Raw genomic sequence first — 25,148 nt, 5'->3', positions numbered from 1 at the left:
ATAAAATTTGCTGATAGTCCGGTATCATCTATGAGTGACTTTAAGATGCTGGATTGCCATTTTACCTGAGAAAGATTGCTCTGGAATCACCACAAAAGATCTATCTCTGCCATTAATTGCATGGAACGCTGGCAATGACATAATTCGGTTAGCGGGCTGTATTAAACAATGTTTATCTTGCCATTCACTGTGAGTGAAAACGGAGCGTTAAGGGGTACTTAAGAGAATTGTGAATACTGGGCTCTGGCAATCAGTGGCAAATTAAGGTTTAAACCGGCTTTTTTTTTTTTTTTTTTTTTTTATTCACAGTAAAGGCGCTGTAGGGTCTTGTTAGTTACATGTTGCTGAGTAGGAACATTGAAATGTAGGAGAAATGAAATAAAAAGCTGCATAAATGTCATTTAGGAATTTTAAATGTAATTTTCTTTCCTTGTTCTGCAAACAATTATTCACAGCTCATAGATCTAGTACACTTAGACTGAACACTTCATTGAAAATCTCATCTCTTCAGAAAACCTATATCCATTCTGATAAGGTTCAGTTCACCAATTTTAGCTTTCTTTATGCCTTGCTTTTAAGACCGAGAATTCATGGAGCAATAAAGCGAAGAGCATTTGTCAACAACAAAAGCCACAAAGACGTCCCTGCTCGGAGCTTCTCAAGTATCTGACCACAAATGATGACCCTCCTCACACCAAACCCACAGAGAACCGGAACAGCAGCAGAGACAAATGCACCTCCAAAAAGAAGGCCCACACACAATCTCAGTCGCAACATTTACAAGGTAGGCTGTGGACCCAAACACAAGCTGCGGGTGAGGGCGCAGAGGGCAGGGCAAGCCTGCACTGGGCTGAGGAGACCCAAACTTCGGGCTTCTGTTCCATCGGTGTCTCTCTTGAAGGAGAACTCAGCACCTTATGATAGCTGGGGGAAAAAAATCTTCCTTGGACACAGGTTGAACATATCCTATTTAGCTGAGATACAGCCTAATTCACAGTCACCAGAAGGCACCTGAAATGTTAGCCGGGTGGGGAGCCAGGGGTGGTGCAGAGGGAATTGCAACATCAGATGAGGTTTGTAGGAACCTCTGAGTTGCTGAGACAACTGAAGCTCTGAGCAAGCCGGGCTAGCCAATTCATGAGAGAGCTTTTATTTTTTCCCTTCCAATAATGGAAAAAATAATGAGGCACTGTTGATTTGCTTGCTGTCTATCCCTTATGAAATAGTAAATAGTATTTATGCAGTCTCTCATTTATGATGTGCATTCTTCTTTTTTCTAGACTACATGGTATACTCACAAATTTTATTTTGTAAATAAGGATTTGGAAATTCCTGGATGTTTTAAAAATTTGCTTTCTATTTTAAAAATATAAGCTTATATTGAACTAAACATCCGGGGTGATTTTTATTGTCCCCATACGTTACTAGAAGGCTGATACTCCTGAGGCAGATCAGGGTGATTTGGGGAAAATCTCTGTTAGCAAAGATAAATTTTCTTTCTTTCTTTCTTTTCTTTCTTTCTTTCTTTCCTTCTTTCTTTCTTTCTTTCTTTCCTTCTTTCTTTCTTTCTTTCTTTCTTTCTTTCTTTCTTTCTTTCTTTCTTTCTTTCTTTCTTTCTTTCTTTCTTTCTTTCTTTCTTTCTTTTTCTTTCTTTCTTTCTTTCTTTTTTCCTTCCTTTCTTTCTTTGTCTTCCTTCAAAATATTCTAATTGTAGAGGCCCAACGAGAGCCTGTAGAAAGTTGCCGTTGCTTTAAAATATTTAACTTCCACGTCATCTGAACCTCTGACTTTGTAGTGGAAGTAGACACATTCTAAAATAGCAGTTATAAACATCCACCTCTGTTTTTTTTCCCTTTTGTTTCCCCAATTCCCCTTCCAGCTGCAGAGTGGTAGCCCCTGATCCCTGTTTTGAACCATGATTATTTCATACAGGTATGCTGTTGCTGCTGCTTTTAATACGTCTTTTCTTCTCCAGTGTTTTGAATTTCCCTCTCTCATCCCTACCTCACCATAAACCCGGGATTTTCGTATTCCTTTAATATTTTTAATTGGCTCTCAATTAGATTTTCCCTGGTGGATATCTCAGAATCACCGTCCATCCCTTTCTGTCCGTTCAAGGAAATATATTTATCAAAATGGGCCACAGTCTCTCAGTTTGCTGCACCCTGACTGGCCTCTCACATGCATGCGCTGAAACAGTTTTCTCAGGGCAGAACCAGACATGCTGTGGGATTCTAGTGGGTGACCTGAAATGAGGAATTCACTGGGCTACTCCCCACGGGGTCCCGGTCATATGTTCATTTTCTGGAGCTGAATCTGAAGCCCCGAACTTGCTGGAACCCTGTAGTCAGTGAACCTAGTCCAGCAACACATGTTTTAAAGTGGGGGGTTTTTTGTCTTTTTTTAAAATTTTACTTGGTCCTTTTGGATTTTGAGGGTTTATTAATTTTGTCAATCCATGTACCACTAAATATTATTGTAATCTGTTACAAACCATGGCAGTGAAGAACTAAATTGGCCTGTGAAAGGCATATACTTTAGATAAAACCTGCTGTATGTAGGGTTTTTTTTTTTTTTTTTAAGGTATATATCTGTGGTGAGGCATCAAAAGTATATCCCAGAATAGAACAAAGCTTGTTAAACAACAACAACCAAAAAAAAAAAAAAAAAAAAAAAAATTTCCTGTAGTTACTAGAGGTCTAAAAGAAAATAAACACGCAAACATGGCTGGCTGTTAATAACCAACAGGAAATAAATGCTGGGTTTCAGGGATTATTTAAATTATTATTCAAAATTTTAATGTAGAAAATATATGAACAATTAGAGACAATTAACTAAGAGAATTTTCTGAGGTTGCCTGATTGAACATATTGTCATTTTTTTGCACAGAGCTTCACGTGTGCTCTCTGTACCATTGTAGGGTCCAGTTCTTTTCACTTCCCTAGGAAAATGGTCTGGACTTGGGCGATTGTATGGTCCCATTTATTCATTTATTGATTCACTTACTAATGCAGTCATTCATCAAAGATATCATGATCTTCATGAAAAAGATTCATTCCTGTCCTCAAGGATCTTAGAGTCTCTGGTCTACCAGTCATTGCAACAGTGTGGATTAAACTTCCAGTAAACCAAATCAAAGCTCCTCTAGTGGTAGTTTTTGTGAGCGTGGACTTATTTTGGGATTAGATTCTGGATGCGCTTTGAAGCTGTACCCTTCCTGTGGCCCTCATTTCCTGTTTGCATTTTGTCCCACGAAATATGACCACTGCCTGTTCCTTTCCTTCCACTGCCATAGGCCTTACTTTTACCCAACTATAAGAATTTGGGGGAATCTTCCTTTAAGCATTCCAGATAGGCTACCCTACACCTTGAAAACTGGAATTTCAGTGACTGATTTTCAATGTACATTATTGTGTGACATAGCACATATTCATACCTGGTGATATTTTGTATAGAACCTTTATGTGTTATCTTAATTATTAGTTGAGCACCCTAGAAGTTGGTAAAGTTCCTTCATAAGTGTGTTCTTTTTGAAAGGCTCATTATGTCAGACATATTAAAAAGTTAATGTCAAATCAGTTCATTTATTGGTATACCTGAAAAAGTCAATCAATCAATGTACCTAATTTGCACAAGACAGCGTGAGCTTCATATTTCTGGATGCACATTGGATAGATGATAAACCATTCAATTGTTTAAAAAAGAATTCTAAATCTACAAATTAAATACTATGTAAATACTACTTGTATATGTAAATACTATTTGTCCAAGTAAAGTACCTAATTTCAACCTAATTTGGACATAAATAGTATTTTCACATTTCAAAGGGCCTTAATTACTGGTGTTGATTAATTTCCTTTAATATCTGTTGAACACAATTCCTTTTGATAATAGGGGAAAGAAAACATATTCAGGGCCCGACTCTGCCAGTAACTAGTTTTATGGCCCTGGAAATATCATGCAGCATCTTAGGTCTCAGGTTTTTCATCCATAAAATAAGAAAGTTTATTCTAAAGACCTTTTTGGTTTCAAGTCCGTGATTTTCATTACATAAATGACTACCTCTTGACCTTTTGAAAGTAGTTATTTTAATGAGAAAAAGTTGACAAAATCTACATACATGTAAAAATATCTTTATAGATAAGCATATATATACATAATATGTGGACATATATCCCAAGTACGTTTCTCATCATGTTTTCCCCTCCTTCTGTTCAAAAGACAAGACTGCCAAGGAGAAGCAATTGAAATTTTGGAGTGAGAAGAAGATTCTTACTCCACCCTTCATAACTGGGAAATTCCTCCTGTAGGAGGGTAAGATTTAGGAAGCAGAAAAAGAAGTAGATAAGCTCTCTTTGCAAGTCTATAGGTCTCTCAACTGATAAACAGTAGTTTTCCTTTAGTTGTCTATCAGATTTGGGGATCTGAAGGCCGTTTACACTATCTGGTTCAGTGTCCACAATTTGCCATAATCTCTCACTTAATTTTCAGTGAATAGAATAGTTCTTGAGTGAGCTTTGGCCTCATAGAAATAACCTATTCTCAGGGCTAGATATAAAATTATACATTTTAGGAGAAAAATCAACTGAATATTCATAACGTTCTGTCGTCTTGTAGTTACTCTGCTGTTTTCTTGCCTAAACAAACCGTGTACTATATTCCAAATTAAAATAGAAAACATTATTTCTCTCTGATGGTCTGATGCAAATTTTGTATCCTTAACAGGGATGCTACATTTTGGGGAAAATTCTGTTTTCGTATGTGTTTTCAAATGATAGTTTACTGATGCAAATGTTGTTTGGAATTTGTTTTAGCATAATGGACTGTTGTCTGAGTTTGATCCAATATTCAGGGACTTCCTTACTTTAGTTTTCCGGTTTCCAGTTTCCAACTTGACTTGTAGAAAGAAAACAAATCTGAAAAACTCTCAATATTTCATAATTAGTTTCCTTTTTTTTCCTTTAGCCAAACCAACAACTTTATCTCTTCCTCTGACCCCAGAGTCACCAAAGTAAGTATTACAAAATGTAACCATTTTCAGAAAGGGAAGGGGGTTCTAATACATTTGGCTACAGCAACTCCATTTCAGTTTGTTTTTATAAATGTGCCATATCTTCCAGTGACCCCAAGGGTTCCCCATTTGAGAACAAGACTATTGAACGAACCTTAAGTGTGGAACTCTCTGGAACGGCAGGTAAGCCTTACATTTCACTTGGATCTTTTTGTGTGGGTGAGTCTGTATGTGAAATATATATTAGAGTATATTCTCTATGTGATTAATGAAATTCACAAAGAGTACAAACAACATTGGATAAGAAGTTATCTATAAATATTTTCAGTTGTTTATTTTTTTAAGAGGAGACGTTTATTGTGTGTCACACCTGGGCCAGACCCTCTGATATATATCATTGATTTGGATCCACAAATAAACCTATTTCCGATTAAGACACTAAAACTTGAGTAGGAGGAGAAATTAACATTTATTGGTCTTCCACTCAATAGATATGCCAAGCATATAAGTGGTTTTAGCTAATTTCATAACGACCTCATGAAGATGGTGGTAGTATTTTTCATTTTTAAGATGAGAAAATAAGGTTCAGAGATGTTAAGTAACTTGCCCAAGATCGCAGAGCTAGAAAGCAAAGAGCAAAGGTTTGAACTCAGGTTTACTAATTATCAATACTTCACTTGAAATATTTTCTTACTCTCCATTGTACTCAACAGTGTAATGCTCTCCTATATATATTACCATTTTTATATCTTTCCAGTAAAGGAGAAAAATGAAAATATGTCCATTCACCAAAACAAAATGTTCTTATATATTTTAAACAAGAGCAATTTCCTTCACCGTTTGGACTTCTTAGTTTATCTGGCCAGTCTTACTTCACATTCTGAAGAGGAAGAAGCTTTAAAAACTTGAACTAACCCCTGAGAAACTTACAAATCCAAAGAGTTCCTAGGCAGACTTCTGAGTTGGCTGCAAATGGTACCTTTGCAGTAAGTGCTTAGGTTTAGGCACTTGAACCCCACCAGAAAGTGAATCTGAGGATGTCTGCACAAGAAGTTCCTAGGCTCTGGCCATTGCTGATAAGGGTAAAGGAACAGTAAGTTAAACAAATGCTTTCATCCAGAACTATGGTGCCTACACACACCGTGGTCATTGTTACTAAGATTAATTTCACCCTTTGAGTTTGCTAAATTACCTCCTTATGAAAGGTCTATTGCATGATTGCATGATTTGGTCAAGCAGTAGAGCAGTTAATTTCATGGTATTTATATATATTTTATGTGTGTGTATGCAAGTATAAATATATTGTTATATAATAATACATGTACACACATGTATTCACATATAAAGACTATATATAATATCATTTCTTAAATAAATTACAATTACACATGTGATTATAAGTAACTTTTGTGTGCGTCTATTATGTGCAGTAGAGGGCTTCTTGTCTGACCAATGAGTGAGTATTTGGTGGTTTTATCTAAAAAGTTGATTGAAGTATACACAGTTTAATCATTTTACTTTTGCTTAAAACATACAAATTATACATTCAAATATAAAATTTTTGGTATAAGACAGAGAGACCTTTGCACTGAACTTAAATGTACTAACTAGGGATCCATTCATCTTTCTGGCACAAACTTCACTAATAATGCATCATAGATGGTATTCACATTTCATTTCTTGCTCTTTGAAGGAAAATAATTAAGGGTATTTGTGTGGTAGTCTGAGTGGAGAATCATTCTAGGTTTTTATGATTTTTTAATATAAATCATAATCATAATTCCTTATGTTTTCCCATACCATCCACCTACAACTAATTTGACAGCCCTTCTTTTAGTAACATACCTTTATCGGGTCTTTTAATAGAAAAAACTTTTCTTACTAATATTTCATTCAGTTACATAATATTTTATTATCTGACATAATTGCAGTCACCAGTACAATGGACATTAACGGATTTGGGAAAATACATTACCTTGGCTATAGTAACAACCAGCTGTAAGGAATCTATTAACTAGGAGTGTTCTGGATGCTGTAGGTATAAGTTGCTTTGGTTTAGAGAGGATTGAGAAAGCTTCCACTGTGTATACCGATACCAATCTTTCCATTAAAGAAACATTTTTTTATTTTTCTCTGATTATAAATAATATAAGCTTACTATAAAAAATGTCCAAAATACAAGCTAGTGGAAAAATTGTGTATAGTTCTAAATTGTTTTCTATGGATATTTTTACATCTGTGATCATTTTGTATATACATAATTTTGCATTCTGATTTTTCAGTTAACATTTTAATAAGGAAGTTTTATATTATCACAGACCCTTTATTATCAGGCTTTTCTTAGTGTGCTGTATAACATTAGTTTGAGTAGGTACATCAAAATGTATCAAAATGTAATTATACTTTTACTGTTACACATTTAGGTTGTTTTAAAGTGTTACCATTTTGAAATAGCACTGCAGTGGAAATCTTTGTTCATAAATTTTTTAAATCTTATTTTTCTCAAAATAAATTACTAGTAGTTATTAATACGAATATAAGGATACAAATATCTTGGGGGCTTCTGATACATATTGCCCCATTGCTTTCCAAAAGAGGTGTTTCCACTTATAGTCCTATTATCACTATGTGGATATATTTGCTTTATTACATCCTTACTAGCATTGGGTATCTTCATTTTTAAAATATTTTGCTCATTTATGTGTATAACATATCATTTAAATTGCATTCCTTGTACTCATGAGATTATGGTGTTACAAAAAAGCACTTACTTTTATTTTCTTCTTGTCAGAAGTTTTATTATTTCTCTTACTGACCTAATTTTAAATATTTTAGTTATACATTTGAAAGGTTAGTAGGCTACAGTGTTGAGAATTTATAGAAGATACTTTAAAAAAATACTTAGCATCCTAAAAATATACACAGTGGATTTATTTCTGTTGGTGAACCAGAATTCATCTTACTAGTTTAAACTCCTTTTTCTTAGTGCTTTGAAAGATTATTGAGTACAATGGAAATCAATTTACCAACATATATAACATATATAATACCTGCTCCATGCTTGCAACACAGTAGGCCTTGGGGAATATATATCAAGCATAAGACATAGAGACTAATCCATGCAAAGCATGGACTATTGTACTTGGCTCATAGTAGGTGCTAAATAAATGTTCTTGTTTTTAAGATGTGGACTTATAGTCAGTTGGGAAAATAACACATATTGTCCAAGTAGCGTGAAGGGAAAATATTATTTACTGTTTATAATGTTTTGCTACTTTCTAAAGAAGGTGGGCTCAGAGGTTGGTTTTTCATTTTTTGAGCATGGTGGTAATGCGTGCAGATACAAATTACACAAGCTGATGTATGGCCAAATTGCATTACATGCAAGAAGGGAATTCGAGCTACAGGAAAATCAAGGGATGAAGAAGAACTTGGAGGCTGTAGAAGGTGGCTAGAAGGAGAAGTTTGAAACCTGCTCGGAGGATGGTATAGGGAGGAGGAGATTGGGGGAGAAGAGGGTTTTTTTTTTGATAGAGCTATTGTGTGTTTGAAGTGCTAGACAATGTGTAATGTTCATGACCTCCATCCCCACTAAACATCTTCAGTAAAATTTGTTGTGTAGTAGCGTTTGCAGGATATGACAAACACTGATTGTGCCTCAAGAGAATCACCAAAGGGAGAAAATAAGCTTTCAAAGGGAACCCTGTAACATGGCTTCAAGTTAAATACCATGATTGTGCAAAAGATTGAAAAGAATTGTAGAGACAGTTCAGGACTGAAGGAAGCATTAAGGCAATACCATTAGGCAGTGAGTGACAGAGTTGATCTGTGGAAAGGAGTTTGGAGGAAATTGAGCGCTCCACTGACTTGGGGTGCCTTAAGGGAGAAAAATATTTGCATCTGATTTTTAAGTGTGTGGGTGGAAAGGAGAGAAGATATTGATGGAGCAGAAGATACTGTATTGTAAATTGAAACATAAAATTGCCAGTATTCAACATTTTTGACATACCAAAAAAATTGGCAGTTTCGTGTGATACTACCTGAACTAAGATACTTTAAAAGCTGCAAATCTCCAAATGAAAGTAGTCTATTATGATTTTTTGAAAAACAGACAGCACAGTTTAGTGAAGTTGTGCAAAACCTTGGCTCTGATATTGAACAAAGCCAAGTTTAAATTCTGGATCTACCCCCATCTAGCTGTAAGGCCTTTGGTCAATCTAATTAAATTCTGTAAGACTCAGGAAGCTTATGTATCAAACGAAGCTGATCACAGTTCCTGCATCTCATTGAGTCACTGTGAGGATTAAATGAGATAAAACATGAAAAAAGCTTAGTCCAGTGACAGCATATGTGTTCAATAACTATTAGCTATTTAATTACTAATTCTACATTAAATTCATTTCTGGAGGTCATTGTACCTTCCTGCTCATCTTTTCAACTTTTGACTGCCTTTTACCTGTTTCCTTTTATTGGCCTTAATACTGTCTCCTCTTTGGCACTCTCCTATGTGAAATTATGTATTCTTTTTTGTGGTAAAATTCCCCTAATTCCCCATGAAATTGAACATATACTGCTTTTGGTGTGGGGCTGGGATTTACCAAATCAAGGTAGAAAAATCTCCTCTTGGGCATTGATTCTCTCAACAACAGGTACTTCTGCTGTTACTACAAATCCTAGAGGCCAGACATTCACTAATAGGCACTTAACTTGTATTATTTTTTGACTCTCTGTCCATTTAATTGTGAAGGAAAAAGCTGTATGTTGATTCTAGGTCTGTGGTGGATCCTGGGTTCAAAGCAAGTCTGTCTGACTAGAGATTATGTCTCTTTCCTGAAGCCTGAATTTTAAAGATAGTAGTGGACATCTGTTATGTTAAATCGGTTTTATTTCACTTGCCAAGCGTCATTGATTGGTATTGGCTGCCAGAAGCATTGTGTTGAGAAGGATGCTAAGGCCAAGTCTGTACTCAGTGGGAATGTCATGATCAGTTAGTAATGTCTGCCGTCGGTGCAGCAGAGGGGTGGACAGGGTGTGGACAGCATGCAGGTTGTTGATTTGTTGATCCTTGGTATACATGCTGAATGCCTTTGGTCGCAACAGAGGACATGGATCAAGCTGTTGCCCAGGACTTTCTGGTGTCTTCTTATTTAATTTTACAAATTTTAGTGAAATTTTCCAAACATTTAAGTGAAAATGTAAAGAGTCAACAAAATTCTAAGACCTCAAGAATAATCCCTCTGCCCCATCTGCAGAGTCTTTGGGAAACAGGAGGGATGAGATAGGAAGTTTGTTTTATTAGGTATCGCCAGCTGGTCTGACTTTGTGATTGTCCTAAACTAGCTCATTTTGGCTGATAAAAAAAAAAAAAATGCTTCTCTTTTACAGGTGTAAAAACTAATTTGATTTCAAAATAGCTGTTAGTAAAGCAAGATGAGAGAAAAGAGAATGCTCTTTTGGCAGAAGGCATTTAAATCTACTGCATATGGAGATGTTCAGAGTGCTAGACTCTTTGCTTCTGAAATGGGAATGGCAAAGCAATGTCATCTCAACAAGGTGATGGTTTTAACCACAGGACATGAAGGAATTTGATTAGGAACCAAAGTGAATGACCCCCAAACTTTTATTTATATATATTTATTTACATGTACATACATATATATGTATATGTGTGTATATATATATACACACACATGTATATGTATATATAAATGTTTTATTTTTATTACTGTAAAAATAATAAGAATAAATATAACTATTTTAGAACTAATTAGGAAAATAAGAACAAAATCATCAGCACCCTCATCACCTTAACTCACGAGGTCTTAGCAATGCTTTCCTCCATCGATATGTATATTTTCCCCATGGTTTTCATGATGGTGGATTTGGTTTAAATCGGCAGTTATTCAAATTGCACTTCAGTAGACTTGCACTTAAAATACCCCGCTCGTTAACCCATCAATGAGTAATTTCTTATTCTTCTATGTGGAGTCTTATATTGTCATTTTTGGACTTCCCATTTAAAAGCTGATTTTGCTGGATGGTATATTGACAAACAGCATAAATTTGCTATACCCTTTTGGTATATACGTCTTTTGTATGTGACTTATCCGTGGGGAAATAGACCAAAGCAAAATAGGAGCAGTAGCTGGTACTTTTAAAAGAAAGCCACAGCGACAGAGAACTAGAAAGTGATTTTGACAGGTCATATAATCCATTCCTGTGGCTGAAGAAGCCAAGAAAGGGAGACCCAACAAATTCTCTTTACAGCCCATTCCAGTGTTTTGCAACTCGTCCTGACAGGAACTTCTTCCATATTACTTCCATATTTCATATCCCTCATTTTCTATTTTTAATCTCATTCTTCTTGACTCAGCGTCTGAAAAGCACCTCAATTTTCTTTTCTGAAAATGGCACTATCCAATGTCTTTCAAGCCAAGGATAGCAAAGCAATTTTCTCTCCCATTATCAACTTCAGGGGTTTGATGGGAGACACCTGGAAAGCCAGGCTCCTCCCTCCCCGACCCGGACCCCCTCTCCTGCCCCAGCTCTGTGGGAAAGTGCCCGAGGGCCAATGAATAGCAACTTCCTCTTCCATGAGCAAGAGTTGGGGCATTAGACACATGTCATAGGAATGTTCTGAAGCTTTCCTGTGAGTTTGTTCCCCAGTTCTCAGGGCTGATACAGGAAATCCTTAAAAAGCAGGAAAGGCGGGGGCTCCATCAGTCAGAGGGGACATGCCAGCCTGGGTACCAGAGCGAGGTGTGGGAGGCCCTTCTATGTCAGGGGTTAACACTTTGGTTGCTGGCTTTTGTGGAGATCCAGTGAGTCCTGGGGAAGTTAGGGGTGAAGAGAGAGCACTGGAGGAGCTTTTATCAACAAAATATTTTAACAATTATAGCAGTAACAGTTCATACTGATTGCGTATCAGTCCTTCCTATGCTCCCTTGACACCCACTCCAAGTTCTTGGGGCCAAAAATATGTGAGTAGAACTCAAGTCGCTCTCCTCTCTTTGCCCAGTCCTCCTTCTTTGGTGTGTTTTTAAGCAAATTAGAAAATCACCTTCTCGATGTCTTTCCTTGAGAAATCTTTGAATTGGCATGTGACGTAAGAAAAATCCCACTGTCAAACTCCAAAGCGAGTCCCAGATTTAGCGGGAGGTTGTGTGAAATGTAAACCGTAAAACTGTGTAAACTATTAAAAAAGATCTTGCTGAAGTCATTGGCTGGATAGTGGAGCACAGAATACAGAGCAGAGGACTTGCCATTTATCAGTCATTCAATTAAACACACCAACCCAAAAGAGGACTCCTCAAAGGAAATCGTTTTATAGCACATCATGAAACACAAAACCAAACCAAACTTGTCTCTGACTTTTTTTTTTTTTTAAAGGGCTGTTTACAAAGATAACTGGAGAGTGTGGGAGAGTGTGTACCACTTCCCCCAGATTTGCTGTGCAGAAGTGCAGAAGTGTGAGTGATGTAGAGGTACTTGTTTATTATAGAGCACATTTCAATGCAGTAATCATAAATATTGCTAAGGTTGTGCTCCGTTGAAATATGACCTACATACTCTTGATTGTTTGTGTTACGTGATTTGTCTGACACCCATTACATTCTGGGTAATAGCAGCCATTTGTTGCTCTGCACAGCAGGCTCTTCTGACAAAAGAAAATAGGCAGCAATAAAAAAGCTATAGTCTGAATTACATCCTGCACAGTGCTGCACTGCTGAGAGTTTGTGCAAGTGTGTTAACAATGTTCTGAACTGCCTCTTGTCAGCCTTCAGCCTGTAATGGCCATCTGTCCTCACATCGATCTGTCAAAACCTGCTACGTTCAAGAGAGAGCATGGAATATACCTTGTACTGTCAACACCAAAATGTACACATTCCCCAGAAAATCAACACACAGGAAATAATCCGGAGGTTATGGGAGGCATTAGCCCGGTTGATTTAGGCTTGTGGGCTGAAATTGAGAGTCCGGCAATTAGTGGGAAGATGACAAAGGTAGTGGCGTTGAGGAATTGAGTATTGACTGCCCTTCTACCGCAGGGGAAAACATTCTGGGTGGAGGAGATGGGGTTAGAGAAATCTAATCAGTTCAGGTGCAGCAAAGGGTTCCCTGTCCCGGGCACAACTCCTAAAAGCTGGACATCACGTTAAAAGAAAAAAAAAAAAAAAAGCTTCTTACACTTTTGTTTTGCTTTGTTTTGTTTTACTCTGGATCTCAACCCTATCTGGAAATAGATTTTCAATGAGGCACTGGTGACACGCAGTCTCATGATCTTTAAGATGTCTCAGTCTTGCTCTGGGGTATTCTCCTCAGATTAAAGAAGTTTCAGTAAACAGTCAAAAGGTTAGGGAATGATTTGAATTATTTTTCCCTGCCCACCGACTCACTAATCCTAAAATAACTTCCATCTACTAAGCGAGTATTATTTATTTGTTTTAATGAGCAGGGCCGTCCGAAATTTATAGCCCTGATATTTTCACTCACAGGGTATATCTGGTTATCTCAGGGTGTTTCTGTAAGTTTTAAGCAGATACACAAGAAAATCTGTACTTACTGCAGATTTTAAAGAATGATCTCTTTATGAAGTCCTGGGGGCTGAATCCCTGAAATGCCAGCATTTGGTGGAATATTCAGCACATAGTAGGTGCTGAGTGAAAGTCTGTTTAATTGCCACAGGCCATCTAAAATGAAAAGGAAGCAAAAGGCTTTGTTTTTAACGCCAAGAAACTCTAATCATGTGTTAGCGCTCCCAAGAGCAACTTGAGAATCGGTTATTTAAGCGATAATGAGCTTAGGTACTAGGACAAGGGTTTCAAATGTTCAAGACGAAAAAGAATTTCTATATTTAAAATCCCTAGATAGCTGAGCTATTTTTAGAACTAGTCTCTCTTTAATAGTGGCCTAATTTGGTGTTTCTGAAGTTTAGGGTTTCTTTTTATAAGTCTAGAATGTCAGTCAAAATATATCTACCTGAGATCAAGGCAGGGTGCCACATAGACGCGACGAGACGCTGGCTCTCCGTAAGTGGTCTATGAACCGTGTCATTAAAAATATTTGACCAGCTTCCCAAGTGATCCTTGGGCCACTGAAATGGGACACCTACTAGTAAAGGAGGATCTAGAAAAATAAAAACGAGTGAAACATTTTGCAAAAATAAGCCCAAGCAATATTCCACTGAGAGCTCCTCATCTGTCTGGAGAGACGAGATATAATTCACATTCAAAAAGAGATAAGCGTGAAAATATAGCAATATCTGGTAAGTGAGTGATCCTGGCAGTAAATTATTGGAAAAGTAAAAATTACCCCCATTCAGAGTATCATGAAAAGATTTATGAAGTTGTATTTGAGGATGCTGAATGTCATTTCCCCCAATTCAAGGGCTATCTCATTTGGAATATTTGACTGTTATTTACTCAGCAAAGAGAGATTATTCATCATTATTTCTTTGAGCATCTTAGCTTCCTGTGAGAAATATTTGAGATCTTGTCATTTCTTTGCTGGGAATTGGTATCTTTAAATTTGTTGTAGCACTAGTTGAAGGTAGCACGTGGTAGAAATCAGTGTGTATGAATGGGGCAGTGCAAAGGGTAGAGGAAACAAGCAGAGAGAGAGACAGACAAACAGAAAGATAGACAGGGAAAGAAAGAACGAACGAAAAGGAAGAGGAGAAGGAGATGGAGGGGGAATGGGAGGAATAGGAGGAGATGGAGGAGGGGAAGGAGGGGGAGGAGGAGAGAAAATTGGCCACATAGGAATTCCTTAGATTGAGTAAAAGATATACTTGTCTATGAAAGAGGGAACACAAGGAGAGTGAACTTCAGTGACATGGATGATTCATTCAGTAACGTCACCTCCCTATTATCTTCAAGCAGAGAATGGGGGGCAGGTGTACAGTAGGCTGCTGATAAAGGGAAGCTTTTCTGAGACTCAGATGTGTCACGAAGGGAGAGCGGTGTCTCCTTCTCTTTGTGTTTGCATTTCCCTGTCTTTCTGAACTTTTCTGGGATAGATTTCCAAAGTCAAACCTCTTTGTATTTTTGTACGTTTCCTTCCCTCCTTTAGGGAGAATTAGCTATGTATAATAAAAATTGCCAAATATTGGTGCAAAATATTTCATTTTAAGGAAAATATTAATTTCTTCTATCTCTTTATGGTAAAGTAGGGGAGAGAGGCAGTGTCTTCCTGTTCATACCAAAACTTCATGTAGCTTTCTGTGCCCTACTTGGTTATGTGTGTGTGTATATATATATATATATATATACATATATATACTTTTATTTTCCAGCAAAGTAGAATTTTCCTTGAAGCATGCAGTCACCTTAAGTCTAACCCCAGGCTTCTTGTGGACTTAAGTTCTTTTTTGCTGAATAGCATCCTCCCATCCTCCTAACTAAAAAGTGTATTGTAAACTAAAATGTTCCCTTGTAAGCATAAAGTCATTTGAACTCCAGCCTGCCCTTCTTCAAAGTTCCGTCGACTCTGGAGCCTTTCCACAATTCTTCTTCCTTGGCATAAAGGGCTGAGGAGGACTTAGGGGTGAAACTGAACAGAGGTAACCAGCCTTCACACACTCTCCGACAATGACTTGTGCTGGAATTTTCTGCCCTCTGTAGAAAAGCACAAAAGGCAACAACTGACAGATTTCCCCTCTTCTTCCTTTCTTTTTTTTCATTTTTTTCAATTAGTTAGTTGCCGAAGCTTGGATTCATTTCAATCCTTCAGCCTCGTAACCCGCCCTGATGTGGTGCTCCAAGTAAAATGGTCCGCTGGCACTGCAATATTTAGTGTTACTGTCCACTTAGGTTTCTGTTGCAGAACCATATTTTAGACAGAATGTATTAGTTATGCTTACAAGAATGTACTATACCTACATTAGCCATGGTTTACAAAGTTAATGAACTGTGGAGACAACGAATCATTGCCGTCAGGTTGTAGAGTTGTCTGGTGCCCTGCATTAGCCGGCTGCATTTTACTGAACTTACTTTGATGTTGCCAATGTCATTCCCACCCTCCTCCCCCCCAGTTGCTCTCATCCCATCTTTTCTTTTCTTTTCTTTTTTTTTTTTTAAAGTTGCCTAATTCTTTGGCTCCATGGGTAGATATCCTTGATTTTACAAAAATTCCTAACCTACATGCATCCTGCCCAGCATTCTTAGCAGACAAATGCCACCAAAGGTCTTCTATGATTTCCCTGTGTCCCACCGTGTTAATTTTCCACAACTCAGACTGTGAGAAGCCCCTGTAAACCTGAGATTTGGTAACGCCTGGTGGTGACGTGGTCATGTTTCCTGGGAAGCAGGATCTGCTAGCATTGGCGTTTGAAATACAAAATATCATGGCTTTCACCACAGCCTCATATTGTAGGTCCATCTTTTCTTGGTGACAGAGGCTTCGGGGGACAGGGTCACTTTTTCCAGTCTTATCATGCATTTAGTTTCCTTCCTTTTCACTGAGTTTTAACCATTGTCTGAAATCTTGGAAAAGTTAGGAAAACATATCCTGGCATTTAACAACATATCTCTGTCTCTTTTCTTTCTCTCTCTCCCCTCCCCTTTTTTTTTTCTTTTATTATCTTAGGCCTAACTCCACCCACAACTCCTCCTCATAAAGCCAACCAAGATAACCCTTTTAGGGCTTCTCCAAAGCTGAAGCCCTCTTGCAAGACCGTGGTACCTCCGCCATCAAAGAAGGCCCGGTACAGTGAGTCTTCTGGTATCCAAGACAATAACTCCACCAGGAAAGGGCCCGAGCAGTCTGAGTTGTACTCACAGCTCAGCAAGACCTCCGTGCTCACCAGTGGACACGAGGAAAGGAAGGCCAAGCGGCCCAGTCTGCGGCTGTTTGGTGACCATGACTATTGTCAATCAATTAATTCCAAAACGGAAATACTCATTAATATATCACAGGAGCTCCACGACTCCAGACAACTAGAATATAAAGATGCCTCCTCCAACTGGCAGGGGCAGATGCGCTCTTCCACAGATTCAGACCAGTGCTACCTGAGAGAGGCCTTGGAGGTGAGCAGGCAGGTCTCTCCCGGCAGCACCAGAAAACAGCTCCAAGACCAGGAAATCCGAGCTGAGCTGAACAAGCACTTCGGTCATCCCAGTCAAGCTGTTTTTGACGACGAAGCAGACAAGACCAGTGAACTGAGGGACAGTGATTTCAGTGATGAACAATTCTCCAAACTACCTATGTTTATAAATTCAGGACTAGCCATGGACGGCCTGTTTGATGACAGCGAGGATGAAAGTGATAAACTGAACTCCCCTTGGGATGGCACGCAGTCCTATTCATTGTTCCATGTGTCGCCTTCTTGTTCTTCTTTTAACTCTCCATGTAGAGATTCCGTGTCACCACCCAAATCCTTATTTTCTCAAAGACCCCAAAGGATGCGCTCTCGTTCAAGGTCCTTTTCTCGACATAGGTCGTGTTCTCGATCACCATATTCCAGGTCAAGATCAAGGTCCCCAGGCAGTAGATCCTCTTCAAGGTAAACCTTGTCAAAACCCACCCAAAGCCTAAGGCGTCCCCAGGAAGTGAAAAAAAAACAAAGGCAAAAAACGCATTCAAAACCCACAGGCAGCCCCGCCCCTCACCATCCATTCCCAGTGCCACAGGAACTAAGGAGATTGCTGTTACCCATACATTCCTCCCCATCTTCTCTTAAATCTGTCATTCTTGAGCCCAGTGCCTTGAACCAGTCAGATCAGAGAGAGCAATTTGTAAGAAACTTGCTCATCTAACTTTTTCCATTACCTGGAGAGCTGCCTTGTGCCAGGATAGGTGAGATCCATGCAAGATAAAGCTGACAGTGTACCAGGCCGGCGTTCGGCATTCACATCAATAAGAGACGCTGCAAGAGAACACGTCACTCCAGACCTCTAAGCTGACTAGACGATCACAAACTGTCACTGGGAAATCTCACAAGTAGCTGGGAACTGAAAGCCGGTTTATGTAATGCGGAATTCCAGGGACTGTTCAGTCATGCCGATGAACTGGGGTTCACCGGCAGTTGCAAATGCCCTTTTGTTTTTCCTCCTCTCTCCCAGATCTTGCTACTACTATGAGTCAGGCCCCTGCAGACACCGCGTGCACCGAAATTCTCCTCTGTGCGCGAGATCACGTTCAAGATCGCCCTACGGCCGGCGGCCCAGGTAATGATACAAGTCCTTTACCCACCGCGCCTCTCATCTCCTCCCATAGATGACAAGATGTTTTCGAAAACCCTGCCCCCCCCCCAATTTCTGATTAATTTTGCTCATGCGATTGGAGGTGGTTGCCTTAATGATGAAGTTCTGTTTCTCAGGTATGACAGCTACGAGGAGTATCAGCACGAGAGGCTGAAGAGGGAAGAATACCGCAGAGAGTCTGAGAAGCGAGAGTCTGAAAGGGCCAAACAGAGAGAGAGGCAAAGGCAGAAGGCAATTGTAAGCAGCTTGGAGCTTACTTTCGTTTTACAGGAGGGTTTCTTTTCTTTTCTTTTCGGGAGGGGGGTGGGCATAGATTAGAAAATAAGGTAAAGACTCTTGTTAGAATATGCAATACTCAGCCTTTTGGCTTTAAAACATCAGTGAGTCCTCAATCCCTCTTAACACAGACTATTGGAAAACAAAATGTTAGGTCAGTGTATTTCTCCTCCATACTACCTGTTTCTCATTCATCTTGAAGCTCATTACTGTTTTCGATCTTTGTTTCTAAAAATGGAGGAGGGAGATATTTGTCCAGTCAGATACTGGTCCCATCAAGCCAGAGGATGAGTTCTTTGTATTGTTCTCTGCTGCTTTTTTTCTCTGAGTGGAAAATGAAGAGAGATCACTATTTGGTTTCAGTTTTCATCTTTTTGGCAGACGTGAGGGTTGGATTGAGTTCGATTTAAAGGCAGTGGTAGAGAAAGATTTGCTAAGAAAGTCATCATTTCTTCCTTGTGCTGGGTCAACACCTAACACATCCATATTTCTTATGAACTGCTTTTCAATAACCTATTATGGATTTCAGCACCATTTACTGCAGGCTATTACATTCACTTGACATATACACAGTACCGACCCTTTGGGGTAAGGATCTAGGTTATGTGCATCTTGTTCGTTCTATGTTGGTCGGACCTTAGAAGACAAAAAGGAGGTCCTCCCATTGTCAGCATCCAGTACTTGTTCAAGGCAGATATTCCTAATTGATTAAGGAAATCTTTCCCACTGAACCTCAATAGAGCCTTGAGGGCTTTCCCAACATGGTGCTCCAGGGAGCCATGGCATATCCATTGGAAATGGCACTGTTTTCATTCATTGCAGCTGCTGTCCATTAGCTGCTAAACGTCATTTCAATGAAGATCAACCTTTGACACATCTTGCATACAAGCTAACCAGGGCTTAGGGAAATGATTTTTAGCTGTAAATGTTAGATGGATATGGTACCTTTAAAACAACCCACAACCATCAACAAAATCTTGAAAAACCTACGTAAAAGAGCTGACTAATAGAGTCCAAATCGAGCATTGGCCAACAGTCATCAACTGGAGGAAAAAGGTTAACTGAGAGGTTTGTTAACTCAGGCGCTCAAGGAGAAAGAAGGGAGAAGTAATTGAATACTTAGGCTAAAGGTCTAGGGCTTTGCTGCCATCTAACTTTGAATCTACCTAAGACCAAATTAAAGGCCTTGTGAAAATTATAACACTTTCTCTCATTTTTCACAACTTTCAAATGAGCTGTGATATTAAGATCTGCCAGAGTATCATTAGTTAACACTTAAGAAGACTAATGAAAATTAAAAATTCAATTTTTCTAATTTAGATGTTTTTAATTAATAGCCTGTTCAATAATTATAATAATTCACATTTATAGAGTGCCATATAGTTTACAAAGCCTTGTAGTATGGAACAGTACAGTTAATATATACCAAAGAGAGTCATGTTGAGTAAGCATAAAGGAAAATAGTTATTTCAGTGTTTTCATATTCATATTTGATAAAACTCTTCATGTTTCTTCCCAAAAGAATGACACTAAAGAGAGAAATTGTTTTATCATATATTTGCTCATTTGTGCAAAATATAACACAGCTGTAACCAAAGCTATGTAGATAAATGTAGATAAATGACATGTGCTTATTCTATTCTTCCAAAGATAACTTAGTGCCAGATACTTACCAGGGTGAAGAAAGGGAGGGTGGGGTCTTTTTGCTAGTTTGGTTCTTTACAAATAGATCAAATAGTGCGATGGTCTATATGCCATAGATGCCTGAGCCAAAAGTACTCTTGAGGCCGCTAGCCTCAGTTTGGAAGCAGATACCACCCTACCACCCTGCCTTTCCATGTGTCACAAATATTGACCAGTTCCTTGGTTAATTCTTTGACTAAGACAATCTTTATCAGTTCCCTTTGAAAGACAGCAATTATAGTGCAAATGTCAACTTGGCTTATATTAAGTCATCATAATTAACTAGACGTTTGTGAGAATTTTGGCTTTGAGATTTTTATTTTTGTTTTTAAAAAGCAGATTAAAAAAGAAAACTAGGACATAGAGATTGTTTGCTAACACAGTGACCCATAGGTAGTAAGAGCTTAGTATAAAGATTTGGGACTTACTGTTAAACCAATTCCCACTTGGACTATTAGATGCTATTTTTGCTTAATATAAATGAAAACACATGACTATATGAGAGACATTTGTTAGGTGCCTGGGCTCTAAAATTAGGTAAGACCTAGTCCCCACATCCAGGGAGTTCAAGTCTACTGGCTGGTAAAGATACATGAAGAGGCAATAGGGTGTGTTAATTGCTATTGCAGAGGATGCGCCTAAGGTACTGCAGTGGCAAACGGGTCGGCAACCGGCCCTGGGAACGAGGGAGGGCATCCCTGGAGAGGGTGAGATTGATTTGAAACCTAAAGGGAGGAAAGGGCAAAGGTTTTTTACACCTGTGTTGTCCAGTGTGGGAGCCATTAGCCATGAGGCTAATTCAGCTAGTCCCAAATTCAGATGCATTACGAGTGTGACTGAATTTTGAAGACAGTACAAAAAAAAAAAAAGAGTGTAAAATACTTCATTAATATTTTTTACATCAGTGACAAGTTGAAACAATAATATTTTGGCTATGCTGAGCCAAGTAAAATATATTATTAAAATTAAATTTGTTTCTTTTTACTTTTTAAAATGTGCCTCAGAAAATTTAAAAGTTACATATGGTGCATTATATTTTTATTGGAAATTACTATTCTAGGCAGAGACTTTAGCTTATACTAAGTCTCTGGAAAAGAACAAGCTATACTGGGAAACTGCTAGTCATTTAATTAGAACACCAGGGTACAGGAGAGGCAAGAAATAAGTCTGGAGGGCTCCATGGTAGCCAGATCCTTGAAGGGTCCTGTAAGTCATAATAAAGATTTTGAAGAATATCTTGAAGGCATAGTGGAACTATTTAATGAGATCACCCGCAGGAAGTTTTTCTGATTGATTTCCTTCCTCAAAATGATCTGCTTTCTTGTGCCATAATGCATTTGCAAAATATATTTTTACGGACTTGGAGATAAGAGCAATGATTTTTGACTCATTTGACTAGATTAGCTTGAAAAGTCATTCATGAAACAGCTAAAGGAACTAGGACAGTTTGCCTAAGTTGGTCGGGTAGGTGATTTCCATTCAGATTTCTGAGACACCCTTAAAGTAATGAATAAATAGCGAATTATATCTGGAGTATCTTGGGTGCAGTGCTGGATTATTCATTAATTCAGATCAATTTTATAATCAGGGGAGCAGCAAAACAGAGGCTCCAAAAGGAAATGAAAAAAATAATGTTACAATCATGTAATAGATACTTTACAAAATTAACCTTTGCTACCTTGTCTTGTGGTCTATAATATTGACTTATTTTTGAGTTCCATAAGAATGAGATGGTGGTTTAGGTCATCTATAAACTTTTTATTGTGTATGTGTCCAAAAGTCTTTATTCAGACCGACTTCAGTGCACCAAATCAGACAGCTAAGAAAAGACTAATAATTAGTAATTACACAGAATCATATGTTGTGGTTGAATATTGCCATTGTTCAAGTTGCTGTTTTCCTCCAATTTCCATCTAAATGCTCTCAAACCCCAATTTATCCTCCGCTTTTCTCAGTCTCATAGGCTTGAAATAATTCAGGTTATATTGGAACTCTGGAAGCCAGAGTATAGTACTTAATGTCTAAACTGTCACTGCTCTAATTTCTTGGGGAGTTCTAAGTCCAATTCCATTTGCAATCTTTACAGTTTCCTGCCAGAAAACATGATAATGGGATGTTAATTTAAAGGGCAAATCTAGACATTATGAAATGGCTCAGGGCTTAAAACCAAAACCAGATGTGCTTGGGCAATGACTGTGCCATTTCTTTTCTCTTCTCCATTGGTCAATGTGCAGCCAGGGAGCCAGAAGCAGTGCCTCATCACTGATAATTATCAGCTTCTTCCAAATGAAAGAAAAAAAATGTTGTGTAATTTCTCATGGTTATACTTTTTGGAGAAAATAAAGTAGTTTTCTATTCAAGCCTTTTTGGAGAGCTATTCCGTATGGGTGAATATGTTATATTATGAGTCTAAACTCACAACTTAGAAATTTTCAGTTTTATCAAAAGTAGTTACACATGCTCTGAGTCTATAGTTTTCATGTTTTCTGACTTACCACTGTGTTTACTTGCATCTTAGCTCTTATTATTATATTAGCTCTTAAGTAAACTAACCTGGATGTATTCACATCTATCCAACCTAAGACACTAAGGAGGAGTATTCCTGGGCCGTACTTGGATGGAAGTAACTTTGGTAAACTGAAAGCTATAGTTTTGTTTCTCCCCTGAAAGTGCCTCCTAGTAGCGGTCACTTACTGAATGCCTACTGAATCAGATGAGTGTAATCGATGTTAAGAACAAGAGAAAAAACAACAAAAAACGGAAACTTGTTTTGGCATCATGTCAGAGTTTTGGCCCTTGTTTCTATCCATTCACACCTTTTCATGGTCATTCACCCCTCCCACTTTATCTTTTAGACAGAGGACCTAGCTATACCATTCACTGTAGAAGTGGCATGGATTTTATCCACTCATCTCATCTATAGTATTTGTAATATCCTTGGAATCTTTGAGGAAGTTAGGTTGTAACTAATCTGGAAGTGAACATAAATCTTTCATTGCCAAAGTTGACATGCACTTTCCTTAACATAGGAAGAGGGATTTTTAAATTATCCTGACTTGGAAATGTAGAATAAAAGTTCTGAGAACTAAAATCCAAATTATATCAGGCTGTTCCTTATTGTTACCTAACACTGCAGAGCATTTTAGTGAGATAACCCACAGAAAAGCATCAAGCACAGTACTTGGCATCTATTAGAATTTAGTAAATGTTAATCTCACTACTAATTTCCTTTTCTTCTTAGTCAAACCCCTTTTACCAGGAGTTACTTATTTTTTGATGAGAAACAACCATTGTATGTTTTCCCCAGCTAACTGGGAGGCTCTACATACTTTCTGATAAAGATTTTGATAATGCAAAGTCAGTTAATTCAGTCAGATTTTTTTTTCTCTGTTTATCCCCTGTGTTTTGATATAATGAGGATTTACCATACCTGTTAATGCAACATAAATCTTCACTTTTCTTATCCACCCCATCAGCAAACTAGCTTCTGTGAAAATTGAAGCTAAAATATACTTGATAAATGTCCCTTCCTCCTCGATAGTGAAAACTGGTCTGAAAATCATTTTTCAAGGAGCTTTTTCCAAAGGTTTAGAGTTCCTCCAAGCCTTTAAGAAGTTGGAAATGTTATTAAGCATTTTGATTTCTTTTCCTTTCATCTCCTGTTTAGAAATTAATGTCTTGAAAAATTGGCTGCAAATGTTAAGGTTTTTTAAAGATATGGAATCTATTCATCTGTCTAATAAAACTGCAACATGTTAAAAATAATCAGTTCTTCACTAGACATTTTGGCCAATCTTGGAAAGATTTTTGTCTTTGCTTTTTAGACCTTCAGATGCCTTTTAATTTCATTTTTATCACTAGGAAAACGAAACACTCTAATCATTTTCTCAAATGAGAATTTCAACATGTATTCAATCTCTGATCTTTGTAAGATAGCAAGATGTGGTCGCATTCTTATGTTGCATAAAAGAAGATTGACAGTCAAATAGGTAATTTAAGTGATTGTGGAACAGCCCTTTGGATTTCTGTCTTTCCTATCTAGGTTGTGTCTTCTTTTCACTGCAGAATGTATCAGTATCCGATATAAAAGGTCCTCTGGTTTATCTTCTTTTGGGATTATTGTTGCATACAGTTTCGTATAAAGAAGCAATTCAGAGACTATCCCAATATGTCTGCATATGGATGTGCATATGGTCGATTTTCACTTTTACTTTGAATTTCCTTGAAGATGAACATAGGCTGTGTATATTCTCTTAATAGTAGATGAGCAATTTCTTTGTGATGATTCAATTTCTTTCTCTCTCTTCTGCATTTCTCCCTCCTTTTCCTCTGTACAGTAGTAACCTTACTAAAAACATTCATTAAAAAAAATAAATAAATAACACTCATGCAAGCAGGCGCCAGGAAGTTTAGATAACAGTCCCATCAAATTCTGCTGTTTGGCTGGAGCTGGCTGCATAAATAGAATGGAATGTGATGTGATGATTCCCTTGCTCAAGTGTACAGCACTGGCCCGGGATGAGCCTCACTCTCCATTTATATTTATTGACCTCCAGGATGTGCTGGGTGCTCTGGAACAACACAATTACAGCCTTCAGTTGAGACATACAATCTACATGGAAGCGAATCAGGCAGCCCGCTCTGCTTGCCGTACTTCATCTGGTCAGTTATGTAGGCTCAATGGTTGCTGTCAGAGGAATTGTGTTTTACCAGCTGTTTCAGTGGAGTGAGAAAAGTGAGAGTCCTTACACTTAAACCATAAAAGCAAATCATGGAAACCTTTGTTAGTACACTCAGCTGAGCTACCTGGGCAAGGTTTTTCCTATGATAAAGCACCAAACCTGGTTTTCATTCTCCATTGTCTTAGAGAGTCTCAGAGTAAGGACCACACTTACATCACCTTTGATGTAATGAAGGGTCTGGAACTAGGTATTAAAAGTGATTAATTGATTGGCAATTGATTGATTTTTCAACAA

At 38.0% G+C, this 25,148-nt stretch overlaps 1 protein-coding gene across 3 annotated transcripts in view; it reads left to right on the top strand.

The window, feature by feature from the left end:
• Positions 1–25,148, top strand: part of PPARGC1A (PPARG coactivator 1 alpha) — a 99,142-nt gene that overhangs the window by 60,667 nt on the left and 13,327 nt on the right. For all 3 annotated transcript variants that reach the window (XR_009701091.1, XM_061192134.1, XM_061192135.1), the window contains exons 5-10: positions 580–784; positions 4,966–5,011; positions 5,121–5,194; positions 16,598–17,513; positions 18,073–18,177; positions 18,330–18,450. Coding sequence is in view for 2 of the 3 variants with exons in the window: in XM_061192134.1 (XP_061048117.1) it covers positions 580–784; positions 4,966–5,011; positions 5,121–5,194; positions 16,598–17,513; positions 18,073–18,177; positions 18,330–18,450 (1,467 nt within the window). In the remaining variant the exon portion in view is untranslated. The remainder of the gene's footprint in view (positions 1–579; positions 785–4,965; positions 5,012–5,120; positions 5,195–16,597; positions 17,514–18,072; positions 18,178–18,329; positions 18,451–25,148) is intronic.

Source organism: Eubalaena glacialis, chromosome 5 (genome assembly GCF_028564815.1).
Source record: "Eubalaena glacialis isolate mEubGla1 chromosome 5, mEubGla1.1.hap2.+ XY, whole genome shotgun sequence".
Taxonomy (NCBI): Eukaryota; Metazoa; Chordata; class Mammalia; order Artiodactyla; family Balaenidae; genus Eubalaena; species Eubalaena glacialis.
The sequence above is the reverse complement of the archived record's forward strand: the minus strand, read 5'-3'. Positions and strand labels throughout refer to the sequence as shown.